The 19,205-nt window shown below is 50.0% G+C and overlaps 1 protein-coding gene across 1 annotated transcript in view; it reads right to left on the bottom strand.

Moving 5' to 3' along the window:
* Nucleotides 1–2,341: 2,341 nt before the first annotated feature.
* The window catches only part of OTUD7A (OTU deubiquitinase 7A), a 388,370-nt gene continuing 371,506 nt past the window's right edge, over nucleotides 2,342–19,205 (bottom strand). Inside the window, exons 12-14 of the mRNA XM_034938456.4 lie at nucleotides 8,733–8,847; nucleotides 8,475–8,559; nucleotides 2,342–6,003 (exon numbers count right to left, since the gene is read on the bottom strand). Of these exons, the coding sequence (XP_034794347.2) occupies nucleotides 4,579–6,003; nucleotides 8,475–8,559; nucleotides 8,733–8,847 (1,625 nt within the window). The 3' untranslated portion in view covers nucleotides 2,342–4,578. The remainder of the gene's footprint in view (nucleotides 6,004–8,474; nucleotides 8,560–8,732; nucleotides 8,848–19,205) is intronic.

A 19,205-nucleotide genomic window follows, 5' to 3' on the forward strand; every position in this document is an offset into this window, starting at 1 on the left:
CTGCATAACTGCTAACAGGCCAATTTGCACAGTGCCCGGAGCTGTCTTTCGTGACAGAAGCTTGCAGAGTGGTCCAGCCTGGATGTGCCGCAGGGCCTCCTGAGGTGAGCGTGGGGGGCTCTCCCCATGGCGTGTGCTAGCCTCTCTATCATGAACTACCCAGGACCCACTCCCGAGTCAGTGAGGCAGCACTGGCAGAAATACACTCCGGGCCAACAGACCCAGAGCTGTGGAGAGGACACGGGCAACAGGGTGGACTTGAATTAAACAAGAACAAAGCTGAGCGCTGGTCACTGCCCCGGCCAGCCACACTAAAACAGGCCAGCTAGAGTTTAGAGTCAGGAGTAAATGGGAAGGTGGTGCCTCAGATCTCTAGAGAGCCACCACTTTAAGGCGTTTTGGAAGGGGCGACCTGCTCCCTGGCATGCCAGCCACCTCTAGGCCCTTTATACGGTGTGTCTGTCCTCAGCTGGCAGCAGAACCGGACTCAACTAGAGCAGGGGCCGCCTCTGCAGCCCAGCGAGGATGAAGCCAGGGCTGGTAAGGTCTGTCTGGCCCAGCAGGGCTTGCTCAGCCACAGAAACAAATTTCTTCTTATCTATTAGAAGCACTGAGGAAAGAAAAAGGACAGAACACTGGGGGTACTTAATTTTAAAGTCCACACCAAGATGAGGAGAAAAAAAATCATGGCCATAAAGAAAGGAGCCCCAAACATACAGTAGATGCCTTCAGCTTTTACTCCAGGTCTCTTCGTAAATAAAAGACTCACATGGAATGGAACTTACACACATGGATTTGGAAAAGTCTGTTTTTTCTTGTACAAATTTCCCACCACTGATAAGTACAGCCCTTTTATCTTAACTAATGGGAAATATATTTTAAGTTTATTTTTGCAAAGTAGAATAGTTCGCAAAATAAGTTTGTGGAAACTAAGTGGGGGTGGGGGTGGGGGTGGGTGATGGGCCCATGACCCCTCCCCAGAGACAGGGCGGGCTCTGCATGGAGGATGTCCACACCCTGAGGTGTGCACCTGGGGGGCATGGAGAGTCCTTTTATCTTCAGACCCCCCCAATTCTTGACAGTAAGCTATGAGAAGTAGTAAATTAAATCATTTGGGAAAACATTCGATTTGTAAATAGATTCAAATGCCACTGGGTGGTAATAGGTAGGAAAAGGTCCACAGTAATTTAGTGAATACAAAGTATTCATTTAAGAGGAAAGGTGCAGTACCAAAATCCATGAACAGAAAAAAGGAAATCAAGCTTTCAATAAAAAAAGACATTGATACATTCCCACTTTCAGAAGGTATTTGAACAAGCAGCAAAAAGCGTTTAACACCCCGGAGCCCAGAGTGGAGCTCCTTCCCACCTCCAGTTACCCTTCCAAGGGACAACCCTGTGACAATAACGGGTGCAAAATATTGCTCTGTGGCATGTTCTGAAAATAATACAAAAATAATTTTTATAGTACAGTTTAAACTTGGCTTGTAAAATTTCAACGTAACACAGCATAAAATCTACAAACAGAATACACTGAAAAACACCTTCCCTTAACAATATATTTAAAAAATCATTTACCCAGATAACAAATGTGCAGGAAATGTAAAGTAAATTTCTGAAATAACCTTCGCAGGGGTTTAGAAGTATCTGGGATCCTCTGGAAACCTGCAGTCCCTTGGAGACACCTGTCCTTCCTAGAAAGGGAAGTGTGGCCAGATCAGGTGGGGAAGGCTGCTCTCAGGCAGGGTCAGCTAGGGCAGCAGGGCCATGCACCCCGGTAGGACTCACCTTCTTCCCTTTCTCCCTGCTCCACAAAGGGCCCTCACGCCATGGAACATGAGGGAAGCCCTTGGCCCACATGCAGTCAACACAGTTTTTAATAGTTTCTGGCCAGCCTGCTGAAGTTGGTCTCTGGCCAGGGACAAGGTGTAAACGCCTCTTCTCAAGGAGCATGCTGTCGGTGCACGGGACTAGCACATTTAATATGACCATCGGCTCTCTCCCCTTTGCATTTTTAATACTGTTTAGAGGAAGGATGGATCCAGCTCTCTCACAAAGGAAATGGCTATTCCTAAGTCATGTGGACTGAGTGGTAATGTATCAGCCTGGAGCAGGTGTCTACAGGCGTCTGGCGCCTCGTTACCACATTGAGAAGCTGGGGTGCAGGATGCAGCCAGTGGCTTTATCTCAGGCTCTTATTTAGGGCACATCTGTCATCAGATGGTGATGGGTGGTGGTAACTTGGAAATGCAAGGGTAGAATAGGTCCTGGTGTTTTGATAATTACGTACTCTGCCTGGTTTGGAAGGTTTTCCTCTATTACAATGGACTGTTTTTATTCTGTTTTTTTTTTGTTTTTTTTTTTAATTAGACAAACCTGGCAGATAGCGTGAGAAAGAAAATATCTGAATTAGCATAGCCAGTTTTAGAAATTTCTGGTTGGCTGTTTTTACATTAAGAAATGAAAAAAACAAGCAAGAATTGACTTTATGCCTCCTTGACATCTTGTGCATATGAGTTTGGTTTCTGAACGGATTATTGGAGCATGTTTAAGGTTGGGTGTCTCAATCTTTTAAGAGCGACGAGCATGAGGAGTGGCCGGCATCCACACCTGAAGCAACACTTTCTGTGATCCCACAGCTTTGGATGCCAAAGCAGCTGCTCAGCGTGACACGAAGAATCAGTCCAGAAAGCTGCCACAGGCCCTCTCCATGAGATTTTTAAAAAACCACTTTTGTTTTCTGAGTAATAAAAGAAACCCCAGTAATATTAGGGACATGGATGTTAGTACAGTAATTACCACACATTGAAAATATTGTTCAGCAGGAAAAGTAAAACTTTCAAAAAATTTCTTAAAGATCCTATTTAATAAATAATTTTTGATTTAAGGAACCACTTATGCAAAACTTGAACAAATTACTGAAAACTCCACCTGCTGTAGAATAATTAAAAACAAAAAGGCATTACTCACAGGAGATACTCAATTATTTTATTATAATTTCTCAAACAAGTAAAAAAAATCCCCTCCCCCCCCCTTTTTTTGTTTTTGCTGCTCTTTAGTTAGGGAAAAAAGCATCGTTTCTAGAGGAGAAGCTGGCTCCAGTAAAGAGATGGTCGACCTCCTGCTTTTTCTGAGGATACACTCACAGCAAAGCCAGGCGCTTTCTCCTGTCCTAGGATTATTAGAAGCTATTCTAAGGCTCTCACAGGTTTTATAGTATTCTTTGTTAGTGAGGATTTTACCCATCTTATCCTCATTTCTTGGAAACAAGCTCGTTCCTTAGTGAGGCAGATTTAGCTCCTCAGTGTCCTTGGCCAAGAACGGTGTTCTCCGGAGGTAATCTTGGAAGGAAGAGGCTGCATATTGCTGCTCAAAACAGGGTAGCTAAGGACACATATTTTTTTTCCTCAAGAAATGTAGGAGGCACCAAAAAAGAGACCGCTCAGGGATCGGGCTGCTCCCTCATTGTGTCACGAGACGGAGGCAGGGTCGTCCTGCCCCGTGGAGGGGCCACGATCACAGTGAGTCCCTTTACCTGGCTGAACCCAGACAGATGCAGGTGTGGGGGTGGGCTTCCTTTCTGGTTCCCCCAGCCCCTTCCCTTTGGAAAGAGCAGCAGCCTAGTGGGGGCTTACACAGTGACCAAAGGGTCAATTCCTCGCTGTCTCCTGGGGCACCGATGGTCACCGCCCAGGGGCCCGCCAGCGACAGTCCACTGTGGAAGTGCCTTCAAAGGAGAAATGTGAGCAGGCTGTCCTATCTGCTCCTCTATGAGCAAATCCAAATTGTGAGATGGGAACCCTGCTTTTTGGACCCTAGGTGTCTTTGGAAAGCTCCTGTCACCTGAGCTGCCCGGCACTGGGAGCCATCGCTGTACCTCACGGCGCCCGCGAGACGGGTGGTCCAGTGCCCTTTCCACGGCCGCCCGCGGCTTGGATGGCAGTGTGAATGGTGCTTGAGCCGGGGCTGGGGGAGGAGGTTTTGCTTATGAAATGGAGCTGTGTGTTTCTAAAGGGCCACAGTGACCACCAGGGCGTCAGCTGGCGGCCAGGTACCCGCCTTCTCCTAGGCCCCGGGATGGGAGGCAGGTAGAGCTCACAGAGGAGCCTCCACCGCAGCCCCGGGTGCGCGCTCGCTCTAAGCCCTGGGTACTACCAACCGCGCACAAGGGACAGCTACCTGGAAGAGGTCATCGCTAGGGTGGGAGAAAAAAAAAAAAAAAAAAGCAAAAAAAAGCATGTAAAACACTCCCTTCTTAAAACAAAGGGCTGCGAATTTCTTTATTTCTCTTATTGAGGAACAAAAATACTCTTGCAATGGCTATTGAGTTTCCATAGGTACGAGGCAGATGCTAGGCTAGCACACCCACTTCCAACAGTATGACTTGTTTCCTATCCGTCTACTACCTGAGTGGCGTCAGTGTAGGTTCAGGCACCATTAGGAACGTTTGACCAAACACGTACACGGCACTGACAGAGGAGGCGCCGGCCTTCCGGTGGACCAGGGCATGTAAAAAAGACACCGACACAATGGAAAAGAAATCCTCGAAGGTAGAACCTCGCCGCCCGCGCCGCGCCGCTCAGGGCCGGGCCCCGCGCGCCTCGCGCCGCCGCCGCAGCTCCTCGCGGTAGCAGTAGGAGCAGTAGTGCTCGGTCTCGGCGCGCCCGTAGAACGCACAGTTCTCGCGCTGGCAGCGCCGCTGCACCGGCCCCGGGCCGCCACGGCCGCACTCACCGTTCGAGCGCGCGGTCGGCGCGTCGGCGTCGGCGAACTCCAGGCCGTCGCGCAGGGCGCCGAAGCCGTTGGTGTAGGTCTGCGACTTGTGCTCGGCCGCCCCCGCCGTCCCCGCCGCGCCCGGTAGGGCCCCGGGCACCGCGCGCGCCAGCGACTCGACCGTGTTGACGGTGCGCAGGGCGGCGGCGCGCGCCGGGCTGTAGCTCTGCGACGACAGCGAGCGGTTCTGCTGCGGGTACGTGGCGCACGGCCGCAGCGCCCCCACGGCCGGCGCGCACGCCTCGTCCCGCGCGCCCGACGCCTGCACGTGGATGACGCTCTGGCGCGCTGGCGCCGGGGGGCTGCGGCCAGGGACTGGTCCGCTGGCGCCCGCACGCCGCGCGCCTCCCCCCGGGGAGGCCGTGCCGCCCGCCGCCGCCCGCGCCGCACGCCCTGCCGCGGGCCCGGGGCTCGGCCGCTCCTTGAGCTTGAGCACCAGCTGCGTGGGTGGGCCCGGAGAGGCGCGCTCCGGGACCGGCGCGCCCTCCGTCTCCGGTCTGCGCGGCGGCCGCTTGGCCGTGGCGGCGGCGGCGGCAGCGGCGGCCGCAGTAGCGGCGTCGCGGCGCCGCTGCTCCTGCTCGGCGCTGAAGCGCTCCTGCGCGCTCGTCAGGTAGTAGCCGATCATCTCCTCGTGGAACTGGTGCCGGTGGCTGGTGAGCAGCAGGCCGGCGAAGATGAACTTGCGCTCCCCCTGCATGGCGGCGCGCAGGATGTTGAGGCTCAGCTTCACATCCGTGCTGTACTTCCAGGCGTCGCCCCGCGGCCCACCGCCCTTCTCCGCCGGCGACGCGCCCGCTGCCTTGTCTGTGGGCGACGGCGTGGTCTTCTCCGACGGCGACGTGCTGGCCGACGCACCAGACTCCTCCTTGCTGCCCTTGCGCGACTTGGCCTTCTTCTCCTTGCCCCGCTCGGCCGAGTCCCCGTTCTTGCCATTGGCGGAGTTGGCGCGGCCCATCTTGCCGTGCACCAGGCCGCCGAGGCCGCCCATGTTTTTCTTCAGCTTGATGCCCAGCGTCTTGCTGAAGCTGCCCAGCTTGTTGGCCACGGAGTCGGCGCGCGTCTTGTCCTTCTCCTTGCGCTGCTTCTCCTTCTCCTTGTCCTTGCCGTTCTTGCCGTTATTGCTGTTAGAATTGCTGCACACCGAATCGCGGTCCGAGTCCAGCGAGTCGGCCAGGGACTGCACGTCCTCCCCTGCCGAGGCCGTGGGAGACTCCGGCTGTGCCAGGGGCGCCTGTGTGGAGAGGGAGGGCCGGATCGAAGGTGGTTAGAGAAGAGCTGTCCACGCGCCAGCGAGGAAGACACACCTTGCCCCTGTGTTGCCGAGGCTAGGGCCCTGGACCTTCACTGTCCCAGTCCCCACTGTCGCTCTGGTGACTGTGACATCCGGATGGGCGGTGCTGAAGGAGCGGATAGGAGTGGGCTCTGATCTGCTGCGGTAGTAAAAGGATGTAGGGACCTCTTAACTGCGTGTGTCTTCTGGCCAGGGAAGCTGGGGTGTACTCATTCTTTCTCTCTGGGGGACCTCAGGTACTTGGTACCCTGGAACCCTGAGTGGGGTATTGCAGCAGGGTGCAGATACCCTACTTGGTCTTGGTCCCCAGAGCCTTGTCACAATTTAGAACAGTCAGGTTCAGACTCTGGCCTTCCCCCACTGGCAAGGCCGCCTGCTTGACCAGACACAGGTCCCAGGCTGGCCTCTGTAAGGATGGAGGCCTTCAGGTGGGGAGGACACTGGGCCTGCACAAAAGTGCCTCCTCTGAAAAGATGTCTCACCTCACGCCAGGCATGGGACAGAAACCTTGCACTCAACCTCATTCATCGGATCTTGGATCAAACACCCCCTTGATTCAGGGATGCCAAATCGCTTCAGGAGTTCCTTTCTCACTCAGTTTGGCAAGGTGGAATGCTAAATTGAGGAGGATTCTGAAATAGGCCTGCGCTCAGCAAAAAAGATGTTCCCATTCCCAGAAAAGTCCCCCTGGGTGGGGTGGGGTGACGCTGGGGAGCACTTCTTTGATGAGACCCACTGATGAGGTCAACCAGTCTGAGGGGGGCACGACCATATCTGGGGTGAGGGGAACCTGAGAAAAGAGGTGGGAGAGCAGAGAGGCAGGCAGCACCTACTACTACTCTGTAGGGACCTCCCTGGGTGAGGAGAGAATTCTGACCGAGTGTCATTGGACGAGAGGCAGGGCCTATCATGCTGGCCGCTGGGTGCTGCAGGAACTGGTGCTCATACCTGAACAGGCGTCCCTGGCTTCCAGGGGATGAGCCTGGGAGAAGGCCCATTGCTCTCCCACTTAATTTTTGTCCCCCCCTCAAACCCTTCAAGCAAGTTCAAGAGTCGGTGACTATCCTATGACCAGGTCACCCCAAAGCAAAGGTGGGCAGAACTGACCCTCACCACCTCCCACTCTGAAATTCCTTTCCCCTTCCCACCTGGGATAGGAAGGTGTGAAGTGTCTCAGACTCGTGCGTGAGACACTAAAGGGTGGACACTCGGGCTGGGCCAGGAAGGGAGGTGTGCCTGGTGCTAGCAGGAGCGCACTGAGAGCGGGCTCAGGAGTCCCTGGCTGGAAGGACCCTTCCCACAGTTGTCTGCTGAGAGCCCTGCATCTAACATGAAGGCACCGAGGCCTGGCAATTGCAGGCAGAGCTATTCTCAGGCCGAGAGCCTCCTGATTCTACATCCCGAGCCGCTGCCATCACTCCCCATGTGGGTGCTGAAGAACAGCCACAGCACTACGGGAGTGCTCCAGGCCTTTGAGACGCAGGACTCAAACTGCCACCGACTGGCTGTCACTTATGCCGTCAGTAAAATGGGGTATCAGTCCCTGCCTCATGGAGCCCTGGGAGATGACATACAGGCAGAGGCTGGAGTCTGAGAGCACTGAGCAGTGCTGGCCACCGCCCAACTCCTTGACTCATGCCACTCCTTTACTGATTCCTTGTGAGCCCCACTTTAAGACTAAGTAAATGTCTGGAGAGGACCAATTACTTGCAGGCTGTTTTTTACAAATCCTTTTCCCTGGCAGTTCACTACTGAGATTTCAAAAAACATCAATCAGTCAGATGCTTAAAATGAATCCCTCAGCGTTTGCAAGCAGGGGCAGCCCCGACCCTCTGGAGGCAGGCAGTCTCATGGGGCGTAGGCCCCTCTCCTCACCTTCCTGCCAGCTCCACCCACCAGTGTGCTGCCTCTGGGAGGGGAGGAAGGGGGCGCCGAGGAATCGCGCTCTCAGTTCCCTGGCTTTTTTTGAGGACCCACACAGTTTATAATTAATTCCGCTCTGCGGCAGCACACTGTGTTCTGATCTTAGCAGATAGTTTTGTGTTGTGACTTGCCTGTGGCTTGTTTTCTGAGTGGGCGTGTTTATTCCTTCTGCAGAAAATAGGGGGACAAAAAATCCCTTTACAAGAGCGCATGCTTGCATGCACACATGCCTACATGTGTGTACACAGCCACTAGGTCCAGCCAGAGCCACTTCAAGCCATAGCCAGGGTGGCCCCAGCTGCATGCAGCTGGGATGGCTAGGTCAAAGGAGGTGGGGGAGCTACTGGGCTGTGGGTATGGCTGGGGTGGGCGGCCGGGCAGGGGCAGGCAAGAATGTGGGAGCATTTGGGAGGATGCACCCTGGTCAGACTGGAGCTGAGCAGCCTGGACCCTGCTGCCAGGTCTGGTCCCAGCACAGCCAGGCTCACCCGTGTCTCGGAGGGGATCCGGATCCACGTCACGTTCATGTAGCTGTGCAGAAGGTTCAGCTTGGCTTCTAGCGACAGGATAAGGCTGGCAAGAGAAGAATATCCTATTGAAATGGTCTGAGCTGGCCCTTATAGCACCCAGTCCACTTGCATGCCAGCTGTCCCAGGAGGAGCAGGGGTGGTACAGTCCCTCCCCAGGATGCCCCAGCCATAGCCCTCCCTGTGGGCGCTGGGGAAAGGGACAGAGTAGGGTCTTACTGGGCCAGCCGGGCGTTATCGTTGTCGTCTTTCCCCCACTCCCAGTCCTTGCCAGGGTCCACTGCAAAGTGCAGAGGCAGCAGCTTGTGCTCAGAATCCGTCAGGGGGATCACGGCTGGAACAGAAGAGACAGAGCCGTGCTTGGAGCCCCGGCAGTCCCCAGGCAGGATGGCAAGGAAATTCCCAAGTCAGGTGTCCGGGTGACAAATGCACCGAGTGGACATCTACACAGATCTGTGCCAGCAGGAGCATGAAGACCAAAACCACTATTGCTAGTTTTTAAATTTTCATATTTATTGCGGACAGTGGAGAGCAGTTGGAAGCGTCACCTGGACCCTGGCTCTCTTTGGGTCTGTCCAATGGCAGATACTCCATTGGGCATCAGAATGGGATAAAAGCTATTGCTGCTTCTGCTATTTCTAGGAAGGATCTAGGCAGGTTAGGCACACTTTGGGAGGCCACCTTGCAGGTGGGCCTGGGGCTCAGCTCTCCTGTCTCATCCCAGAGAAGGGCCGAATGTGCAAGTCAGGTGAGCAAGGGTGTTGCTGACCTCTACTGGTTTGTAATTTTGTGCCACAAGTCTGTATCAGTGCCTGGGACCAATGGACCCACCCGCCCCTGCCCGTGGGAAGCTCACCTGTGCTGGGGACAGATAAGCAGGTTAACAAACATCTCATAATGTCAGGTGGTGATGAGCCCTGGAAGGGTAAACACCAGGCAGAAGGCAGTGATGGTGAAGCCTTTTTCGGATGGGGTCAGGGGGTCCTTTTGAGGAGGTCACATGTAGGTGGAGATTGCAGTGATGTGCCACTGGCTGGTCATTTCTCAGAGGGATTGACTCATCACAAAACTTCTGTGGTGAAACTCACCACCCGTGGGAAATCCTGGCTCACTCCAGAAGGGCTAGGGTGGAGGGGGTATCTACAGGTTTGGGATCTTCTAGGAGCTTCTGAGCTGCTGGGGGACCTGATGAGAGGAGTGCCTAGTGACATGGTTGACTCCTCCCAAGGGCATTGTCAGGGACAAGGGCAGGAGGAACTGGGAGATGGTCTCCCCAAGTCTTTCCTCGCAACAAGCAGCAGCCTCCTCCATGGGCTCCACTTAGCTCCCCTGCAGGCCCCACACCTGGGAGTCACACACAGCGGAGAAGCACAGCCACCTTGGACCAGCTGCTTTGCCTCTTTGCTGGTGCCCATGGTTCATGGCAAGGGTGTCATGGCAAGAACAAAAAGGCAAGGAAATAGATCAAATCGAAGACTGAACACCAATAGTTGATTTGGTAAGAAATTGGAAAAAACTGACTCAATGCTGCCCTCCAGTGTTGCTTAAGAGGAAAAGTGGGTGCAAGTGATTCCCCTCTCCACCCCCGCACCTCTTCTTCTCCAGCTTCCCCAAGCTGCCAATAAGGGAAATGCAGTTTTGCTGACCAATGACCAGCTCCGGGCTTTTCATTAATCTGGCTTGGGATTGGAAAGTGCAGTGCTCTGATTTGAGAGGTCAGGGGTGGCTTGGCCTGGCTTTGCTGCAGCCTGCTGGGTTCTGCCTTGACGTGGCCACCCTTTCCAGATCTGAGCTGCAGGGCAGACACACCCAGGGAGGGCTGCAGGGCTGGCTCAGAGACAGGTCTCCCTTGGGTGGTGCCCAGCAGCCTGTCCCATAGTTCTATGAGTCACTACACAAACAGAGAAGGGGTTAGCCTCGCTTCTTACTCATGGGGCAGGGGGTGGCACAGGCTCTCCCCATCCACAATGTTTCCCAGAATAGAGCAGTGCAGCTCCTGGGAGTTCCAAGCCCCCATGAATGGATGGGCCAAACCAAAGTGTCCAGGAAAGGGACTCAAAAAGCGACATTTTAAATAAGCATCTCCTGTGGCTTTTAAAATCAAGCAAATTCAGGAAATATTGTTCTAGAACAAGAATAATCTGTTAGAAGCAGTTCCTGTGGGTGCAACTTGGACATTTTGGGTCTGGCTGTCCACCCGCTTCCCAGGGTAGAATTGCTGTTGGAGAACATCAGCCCAGCCACCACTCCATGTCTTAGCCACCCCGCCCCCAGGATTTAGGGGGAACAGGCACCTAGCGGCATCCATGGTCTGTGGGCAGAAGCAATGTGGGAAGTGCTGGGTGATGTGCTCAGGCATGGGGGTGCCTCTCCCCACTCCCCTTCCATGGTGCCTGCAGAAGACAGCAGATCTCCACTGAAGAGCTGCCTGACAATTGAGAACACTCCTTTTAGACTTCCACTGTGTTAAGTCACTGTGATTTTGGTTTGTTTGTTTCAGATAAACCACCTAAGCTAAGACGGCACCCCAGACAGTCACCCTCACTTCCCTATCATGGGGTTCCTGGGGACTCCTCCCCTCAACAGCAGGGCTGGAATGGACTCCTTGGGCTGCCCAGGGCTCTGGTGCACGGTGGGAATACCCCTGAAGGGGCTAGTGCCTGTCCACCTAGAAGGGTCCGGCAGCCTTGCAGCCTAAATCTGGCTGGGGTGAAGGGCCAGGTACTGAGAGGCTCTACGGACATGCCTGCTCACAACTGAAGACACCGAGGGGCTCAAAGGAAGGCTCTGCAGAGGGTGAACTGTGGCCTGTGGTGAGGGCTGGGGCTGCAGAGCCCAGGGACAGTTCCGGCCAGGAGGCCATGAAAACAGGTCCTCCTCGTGAGCAGCGGCTGCTCAGGATGCCTCTGCTTCTCAACTGTACACCCTGACATTTCCCTATTGGAAACCTGGCTTTACCAGTGAGGAGCAGCCATGCAGCTGCTTGCCCTCTGGTGGTAAATGTCTAGAACAGCAACTGCTTTTCAAAATGAGCCTAGAAAGGCCGGAAAGGTGTTTTGTTTCTGTTTTTGAAAGGCTTCTTGTATGTCTTTTAGCCTGGAAACATATAGGCATCATCTCATGCTAGCCTGAATATATTCTGAGTACTTATTTTCTAAAAAAAATCAAGATTTCTGGTTTTTGTCTCCGATGTGAAAAGCTGGAAGAGCATTGTTCTGCCATGAAAACATTCCAGTCAAACTGCAAATTCACAACTTATCTTTAACCCACCAGACAGCTGAAGTCACAGGGAAAACGACTTATCCAATATCTAAGGAAAGACAGGTGCCTCCAAGGAGAGACAGACATGAGCTTAAGAAGGGCCAATTCAGCTGGACCCCAGTAAGAATCATTCAGCTAAAATGGTTAAATTGGTAAAGGAACAGTATCAGCTAGTGAAATAATATGGAACCCTGGGGGCTGAAGATATAAAGGAAATTCACACGCACCTGCAGGCTCCTCTCCACAGGACCTACCTGGTTCTCCCAAAAAAGACTGGCAGGAGTTCTAAGAGAGTGTCTCCATAGATATTTCCATCCTACCTCTACCAAGGAATAAAAGCTTAAACTGCAGAGTGTAGGGCAACAAACACTGGGTGCACTAAGGGTCATCTTCTGTTACTCTGATTAAGCATCTGTCTTAGGCAGGCACTGTATCCCTGGATCTGGGGATGGGGGTGACCTTCCTGGGCTATCATAACTAGACTGGTCCAAACCTAGACTCTAAAAACCTAGCAAAAGGAAAGGCATGCTTCTTTCCAGGAATAAAAGTGATTTACTGCAGTCTTTACTGTCCTACTCAAGATGCCTGGCTTTCAGCAACGACAACAAAAAACCTATGAGGCGAAAGGAAAGATAAAAAAAAAAAAAAACCCAACACATTGATAAAAGACAAAGCAGTTGATAGAACAAGACTCAGATATGACACAGGTGTTGAAACTATCAGACAAGGAATTAAAAATAACTGATTAATAAGTTAAGGACTAATAGAAAAGCCGGATACCATGCAAGATTTGATGGTGAATTTCAGCATACAGAACAAATCTACGAGAAAGAAATGAAAATGCTAGAAATGAAAAACACAATAATAGAGGTGAAGAATGATTTTGAGGGGCTGGTCAGTTGAGTTGATATAGCTGAGCAAAGAATCTGTAAACCTCGAGATAGGTTACTAGAAATTACACAAACTGAAACAGAAAAAAAGGAGGTGGGAAACTGAACACAGCATCTAAGAGCTGTGTGACAATATCAGCACCTTAAGTTCTGTATAAATGAAATCCCAGAAGAGAGAAAGAACAATGCAAAATAAAATTTTAAAGAAATAATGGCTAAGAATTTTTCAAAATTAATGACAACTATCAACACAGATCTAAGAAACTAAGAGAACATCAAGCAGAAAAAGTAACACCACCACAAATATTCCTATAATAGCCTCTTAACACTTCTGAAACCCAAAGACAAAAAGAAAGTCTTGAAGGCAGCCAGAGAAAAAAGAGGATACATTATACAGAGAGAAACAAAGATACAAATTACAACAGACTTTTCATGGTAAAACAGGTAAGCCAGAAGATAATGGAGTGACATTTTTAAAGTGCTGAAAGTAAAAAAAACAACTGTTAATCTAGAATTCTATACCCAGCCAAAATATCTCTGAAACATGAAGAAGACATAAAGAGTTTTTCAAACAAAAGTGAGCAAATCATTGCCTGCAGACCTGAACTACAGGAGATGTTAAAGTGCAAGAAATATGGTACCAGTAGAAACTTGTATTTACACAATTAAGAGTGATGGAAATGGAATAAATGGATGTGAAAATTCATTTTTTTCTTCTTTTTAATTGCTCTAACAGATAACTGTCTAAAGCAAAGGGCAGCAGTGCATTATGAATTTATAACAGATGTAAAAATAAAATGTCTGATAATAGCAAAGAATGGGAGGGAGGGATTGGTAATACACTGTTGTAATATCCTTATACAACATGTGAAGTCAAGTAATATTACTTAAAATAGAATCTCATTAATTAGACCAGGTGTGGTGGCTCACACCTGTAATTCCAACACTTTGGGAGGCCAAGGTGGTTGGATCACTTGAGGTCAGGAGTTCGAGATCAGCCTGGCCAACATGGTGAAACCCCATCTCTACTAAAAATACAAAAATTAGCTGGGCATGGTGCTGTGTGCCTGTAATCCAGCTACTCTGGAGGCAGAGGCAGGAGAATCACTTGAACCCAAGAGGCGGAGGCTGCAGTGAGAGGCTGCAAGATCATGCCACTGCACTCCAGCCTGAGTGACAGAGTGAGACTCTGTCTCAAAAAAAAAAAAAAAATCTCATTAATTAAAGATGTTTATTGTAAACCCTAGGGAAACCACTAACAATTAAAAATAGGGATATAACAGGTCCATAGTGGAAATAAAATGGAACCATTAAAAAGCTCAATTAACCCAAGATAAGATAGCAAAAGAGAAACAAAAGGAACAAAGAACTCATACAGTACATAGAAAACAGGTAGCAAGATGGTGGATTTTAATCCAAACATATCATTAATATTATTAAATGAAAATGGTCAAAACATATCTTTTAAAGGATAAAATTGTCAGACTGGATGAAAAAGCAAAACCCACATATATGCTGTCTACAAGAATCTCATTGTAAGGGCCAGGCACTGTGGCTCATGCCCAGCACTTTGGGAGGCTGAGATGGGTGGATCACTTGAGGTCAGGGGTTCGAGACCAGCCTGGCCAACATGATGAAACCATGTCTCTACTAAAAATACAAAAATTAGCTGGGCATGATAGTGTGTGCCTGTAATCCTAGCTACTTGGGAGGCTGAGGCAGGAGAATTGCTTGAACCTGAGGGGTTGAGGTTGTAGGAAAAAAAAAAAAGAAAAAGAATCCCATTTTAAATATAAAGACATATGGAGGTTAAAAGATATTCACTAATGGAAAGAGAGCTAGAGTAGCCATATTTATGTCAAAGTAGGCTCCAGAACATGGACTGTTACCAAAGAAAAAGAGGAACATTACATAATGATAAAGGGGTCAATTTTCCAAGAAGACATAATCATCCTATGTGTATGCATGCTCCTAACAACATAGCTTCAAAGTACATGAAGCAAATACTAACAAAAATGAGAGAAATAAACAAATGTATTACAGCTGCAGACTTTGCTACTTTTTGCTCAGTAATTGACAGAGCAAGTAGGCAGAAACCAGTAAGGATATAGAAGAACTGAGCTGTACTCTCAGAGAATTTGAGGTAATTGACATTTCTAGAACCTAACAAGAGCAGAGTATATATTATTTTCAAATACATATGGAATATTCACCAACACAGAACATATTCTTAGCCAGTCTGAGTGCATTAAAAAGAACAGAAATCATGATGTTTTTGCTCATGTCATAACTGAAACTATAAACCAGTAACGAATATTTGAACAATCCCCCAAAACTTGAAACTCAAACAGCCTGTTTCTAAATAATCCATAAGTCAGAGGAAGTCTCATGGGAAATTAACGAATAGTTTGAACAGAATGAAAATGCAAATATAGCACATCAAAATTTGTATGGTGTAGTTACAGCAGTACTTAGGGGAAAACTTATAGCATTAAAATGCTCATATTAGATGAGAAAACAAGTCTCAAATTAGTAATCAAAATTTCTGCCTTAAGAAACTAGAAAAGGGGTAGCAAATTAAACTCAAAGCAGAGAGGGAGGAGGGAAGTAATTATAGCCTGTACGTGAGGCCAAGGCCAGCCCCTGAGGATTGGGCCCCTAGGCTGGGGCATCAAGGCCAATGGTGGCAGACATACATTCTCTGGCCTAAAGTTTATATGTAGATAAGATATTTGGACTGGTCATTGGTCTATAGACTAAGCTTGCTATTGACTGAATATTTGTGTTCCTCCAAAATTCACTGTTAAAGCTTAGTCTCCATGTAAGAGTATTAGAAGTGTGGTCTTTGGGAGGTGATTAAGGCATGAGGGTGGAGTCCTTGAGAATGGGATTAGTGCCTTTATAACAACAGGCACGACAGCGCTCTTCTTTCTCTCTCTTGGCCATGTGAGGACACAGTAAAAAGTGGCTGTGTGTAGACCAGGAGGAGGACACCCTTACCAGACACCAAATCTGCTGGCTCCTGGATCTTGTATTCCCAGCTTCCAGAACTATCAGAAATAAATTTCTATTGTTTATAAGCCACCCAGTCTATGGTATTCTGTGGCAGCAGCCTGAATTGACTAAGACAAAACTGGAAAAAGTGCTGACCAGAATTAAGGAAACTGTACCGCTGAAAAACCTCTCAGGCTGAGAGAGCGTTCAGCATCTAAGACAATTTCTGGGCTCCTGAACTCATGCCAAAAGTGGGTGGTGAAGCTCTCAGCCCCAGAGGGTGCGCTCTGTGCACACATCAGATGTGGCCCTGTGGGACAATGACAACTGGGGTCTCCTCAGAGAGCAGAACCAGGATGTCACCCTGGCCCACCAAAAACTCGCTCCCCACATCCAGGGCAGTGAGTGCTGGCTGCTCCTGTCCTGCAGGTAGGACAGGTGGCTGGTGCTGCTGCCTCCCAGCCCCTCTCAGAAGCGGTTTTGTTGGAGCACATGTTCTCACTCCAGTACCATGCATGGGAGCGTGGAGTCCTCAGGAGCCTGGAGTGGCCAGATGGAGGAACCTGCACATCACACAGAGATGGCTGGGGCCCTCATTTGGGAATCAGGGGTGATGGTGGCTGGTATGCGCTTCCTGTGGGCATGGACGTCTTGGGGAGGTCTGGTGGGGGATCCAGGTGTCTGTGCCTAATTTGTAGCTCAGGAGGGGACAGGCAGGGCTCCTGGGGGGAGGCTGGCATCTGGGTGCACTCCTGCTTTCTCTTCTCTCCAGGCCTTCAGGCATGACTGAAAAACCCTCAGCCAGTTCTTTCCATGGAGTTAACTGTGGCTGGCATCCCTTTGGAACAGTGCTTTGGGTCCCTGAGTTGATGGTCACTGGGGTAGGGCATGAACCAATCAGCAGATGTATTGTGGATAAACACACCTCGTGCTTTTAATCAGTGTGACTCAGCTCTCTGGGCACGTGCCCACTCTATAAGCTGAGGACAGAGCTCCATAGCCATGAAGTCCCTTCCATAGCTCCTGGCCACCTCATGGTGCTTTGTGATCCGTAGGTCAACAATGTCAAAGATGACAGACTTGAGAAACAAAGGTCTCAGCTAAAAGTCTGGATGCCCCCAACCCCAGCTCCTCGGCCTCTCACCCCTTAGCCAGGGGCCTTTGCAGACGAAGGTTCTTCAGGGTTCTGTGCTCTGGGGCTCCTGAGAGGAGTGGCAAAGAAATATGGCCCAGTGAGACTGGCCACACACCACAAGGGTAGGCGTAGCTGTGCTTTTTACTCCCACTCTGACCCTATCTTTCAGTGGCAACTGACACTTAGAAAGTAGCCAAGAGAAGGGAGACTAATTACAAATGTAATTCAGTTTGGGGGCACTTCTGGTTTCTAAAACCTTCTTGCTGGCCGGGTGTAGTGGCTCACACCTGTAATCCCAGCACTTTGGGAGGCTGAGGTGGACAGATCACTTGAGCTCAGGAGTTTGAGACCAGCCTGGGCAACATGGAGAAACACCGTCTGTACCAAAAGTACAGAAAGTTAGCTGGGCTCGTGGCATGCGCCTGTAGTCCCACCTACTCAGGAGGCTGAGATGGGAGGATCTGTTGAGCCTGGGAGGTGGAGGTTGCAGTGAGCCAAGATCATGGCACTGTACTCCAGCCTGGGTGACAGAATGAGACCCCATCTCAAAAAAAAAAAAAAAAAAAAGTTAAAAAAAAAAACTTTCTTGCCACCATGAACTAAGCTGATTCTTACCGTAATGTCTCGTAATAGGCATTACATACTTCCTCCATTATTTTATTCAGATAGGTACACAAATAGACCAATTTGATTGGTATTTGATAAATGATTTTTTTTTTTTTTTGAGATGGAGTCTCGCTCTGTCGCCCAGGCTGGAGTGCAGTGGCACGATCTCGGCTCACTGCAAGCTCTGCCTCCCTGGTTCATGCCATTCTCCTGCCTCAGCCTCCCGAGTAGCTGGGACTACAGGCACCTGCCACCATGCCCAGTTAATTTTTTGTATTTTTTAGTAGAGACGGGGTTTCACCATGTTAGCCAGGATGGTCTTGATCTCCTGACCTCGTGATCTGCCTGCCTCAGCCTCCCAATGTGCTGGGATTACAGGCGTGAGCCACCGCGCCCCGCCGATAAATGATTCTTTAACACAATTATAAAATCAAGTTGAGCAGAATATGTAATGATACTTGTAACATGTAAAGATACATTTCTATTTAAAAAGAGATTGGATCTGTTTATTATAAATTAATGCTGCAAGAAAAAGCATGGTTCATTGTCAAACATATTGAAAACTGGAATGTTACATTCCATGTGGCTTGGGGAATAGTAGAGCATAGGTGAGCCTTTGATTTAACCACGAGCCATACATCAAATACAGATGGAAGGCTGCTTCCATGGCCCTGTGGGTAGCAGTACTCCTTTGGCTCCCAAGATCCCTAGCAGGCACTTATAAACTTGCTGTGTTGTTTCTAAGCAGCAAGAGACGAATTGGTAAGCTGCTCTTTGCAAAAACTTTTTTTTTTCAAGTATCACATTTCGAATGTGTTGAGTCTCTGTTCCCAATAAAGGGATGGCCAACCTTGGTGTGATCATCTGTAAGCCTCGATCCTTGCAGTCTGCAGCCGTTTCAGAGCTCTCTGTTCACACCAGCATCTTCCCCTCCATCTGTAACCAGTGGACTCCCTCAGGGCTCCTGTGTGCTGCTCTCCAGGTTCCTTAAGTGGGACCCTTGGGGGAAGGCACTGAGGACACACTGAGGGTGCCCTGACCTCTGTGTGGCCCCTGGATATGCCTCAGAGGCTCACAGGCTGTTTGTATATATGAGGGAAAAACTATTTAAATAATTGACTTATATATTAATTTTTTTTTTTTTTGAGATGAAGTCTCACTCTGTCATCCAGGTTGGAGTGCAGTGACGCAAGCTTGGCTCACTGCAACCTCCACCTCCCAGGTTCAAGAGATTCTCCTGTCACAGCCTCCTGAGTAGCTGGGATTACAGGCACATGCTGCCATGCCCAGATAATTTTTTATATTTTAGTAGAGATGGGGTTTCACCATGTTGCCCAGACTGGTCTTGAACTCCTGAGCTCAGGCAACCCACCCACCTCGGCCTCCCAAAGTGCTGAGATTACAGGTGTGAGCCACTGTGCCTGGCCAATAAATATTAATTTTTAAGAAAAGAATAGCCACAGATGGCATTGACACCTTCCATGAAACAAAGCACCCCCTCCCTACCCTCTTCGACCCTGAAGGTTCCTGAGTCCCAGGTCTGAGACGCTATCTTATCCCAAGCAGGCTTTGACTTGGGGTACCACTTCCTGAGCCTCTTCTCTTGGAGATGCCACTCTCTTGGGCCAAGTCTTTGTGGAAGCCTCGCCATCCACCCTCCCAACCCTTCACTGGCTGCAACCATTCCCTGGGGATGGTTCCTCCTTTCTCAATTTCCCCCTCTGTAAAGTGGGGAAGAGGAAATGGGAAGGGTTAAATAGGTATTCCTGGAAAGGACCTAGAACAGCCCTTGAGCACAGGAAGCAC

Source organism: Pan paniscus, chromosome 16 (genome assembly GCF_029289425.2).
Source record: "Pan paniscus chromosome 16, NHGRI_mPanPan1-v2.0_pri, whole genome shotgun sequence".
In the NCBI taxonomy this organism is placed as follows: domain Eukaryota; kingdom Metazoa; phylum Chordata; class Mammalia; order Primates; family Hominidae; genus Pan; species Pan paniscus.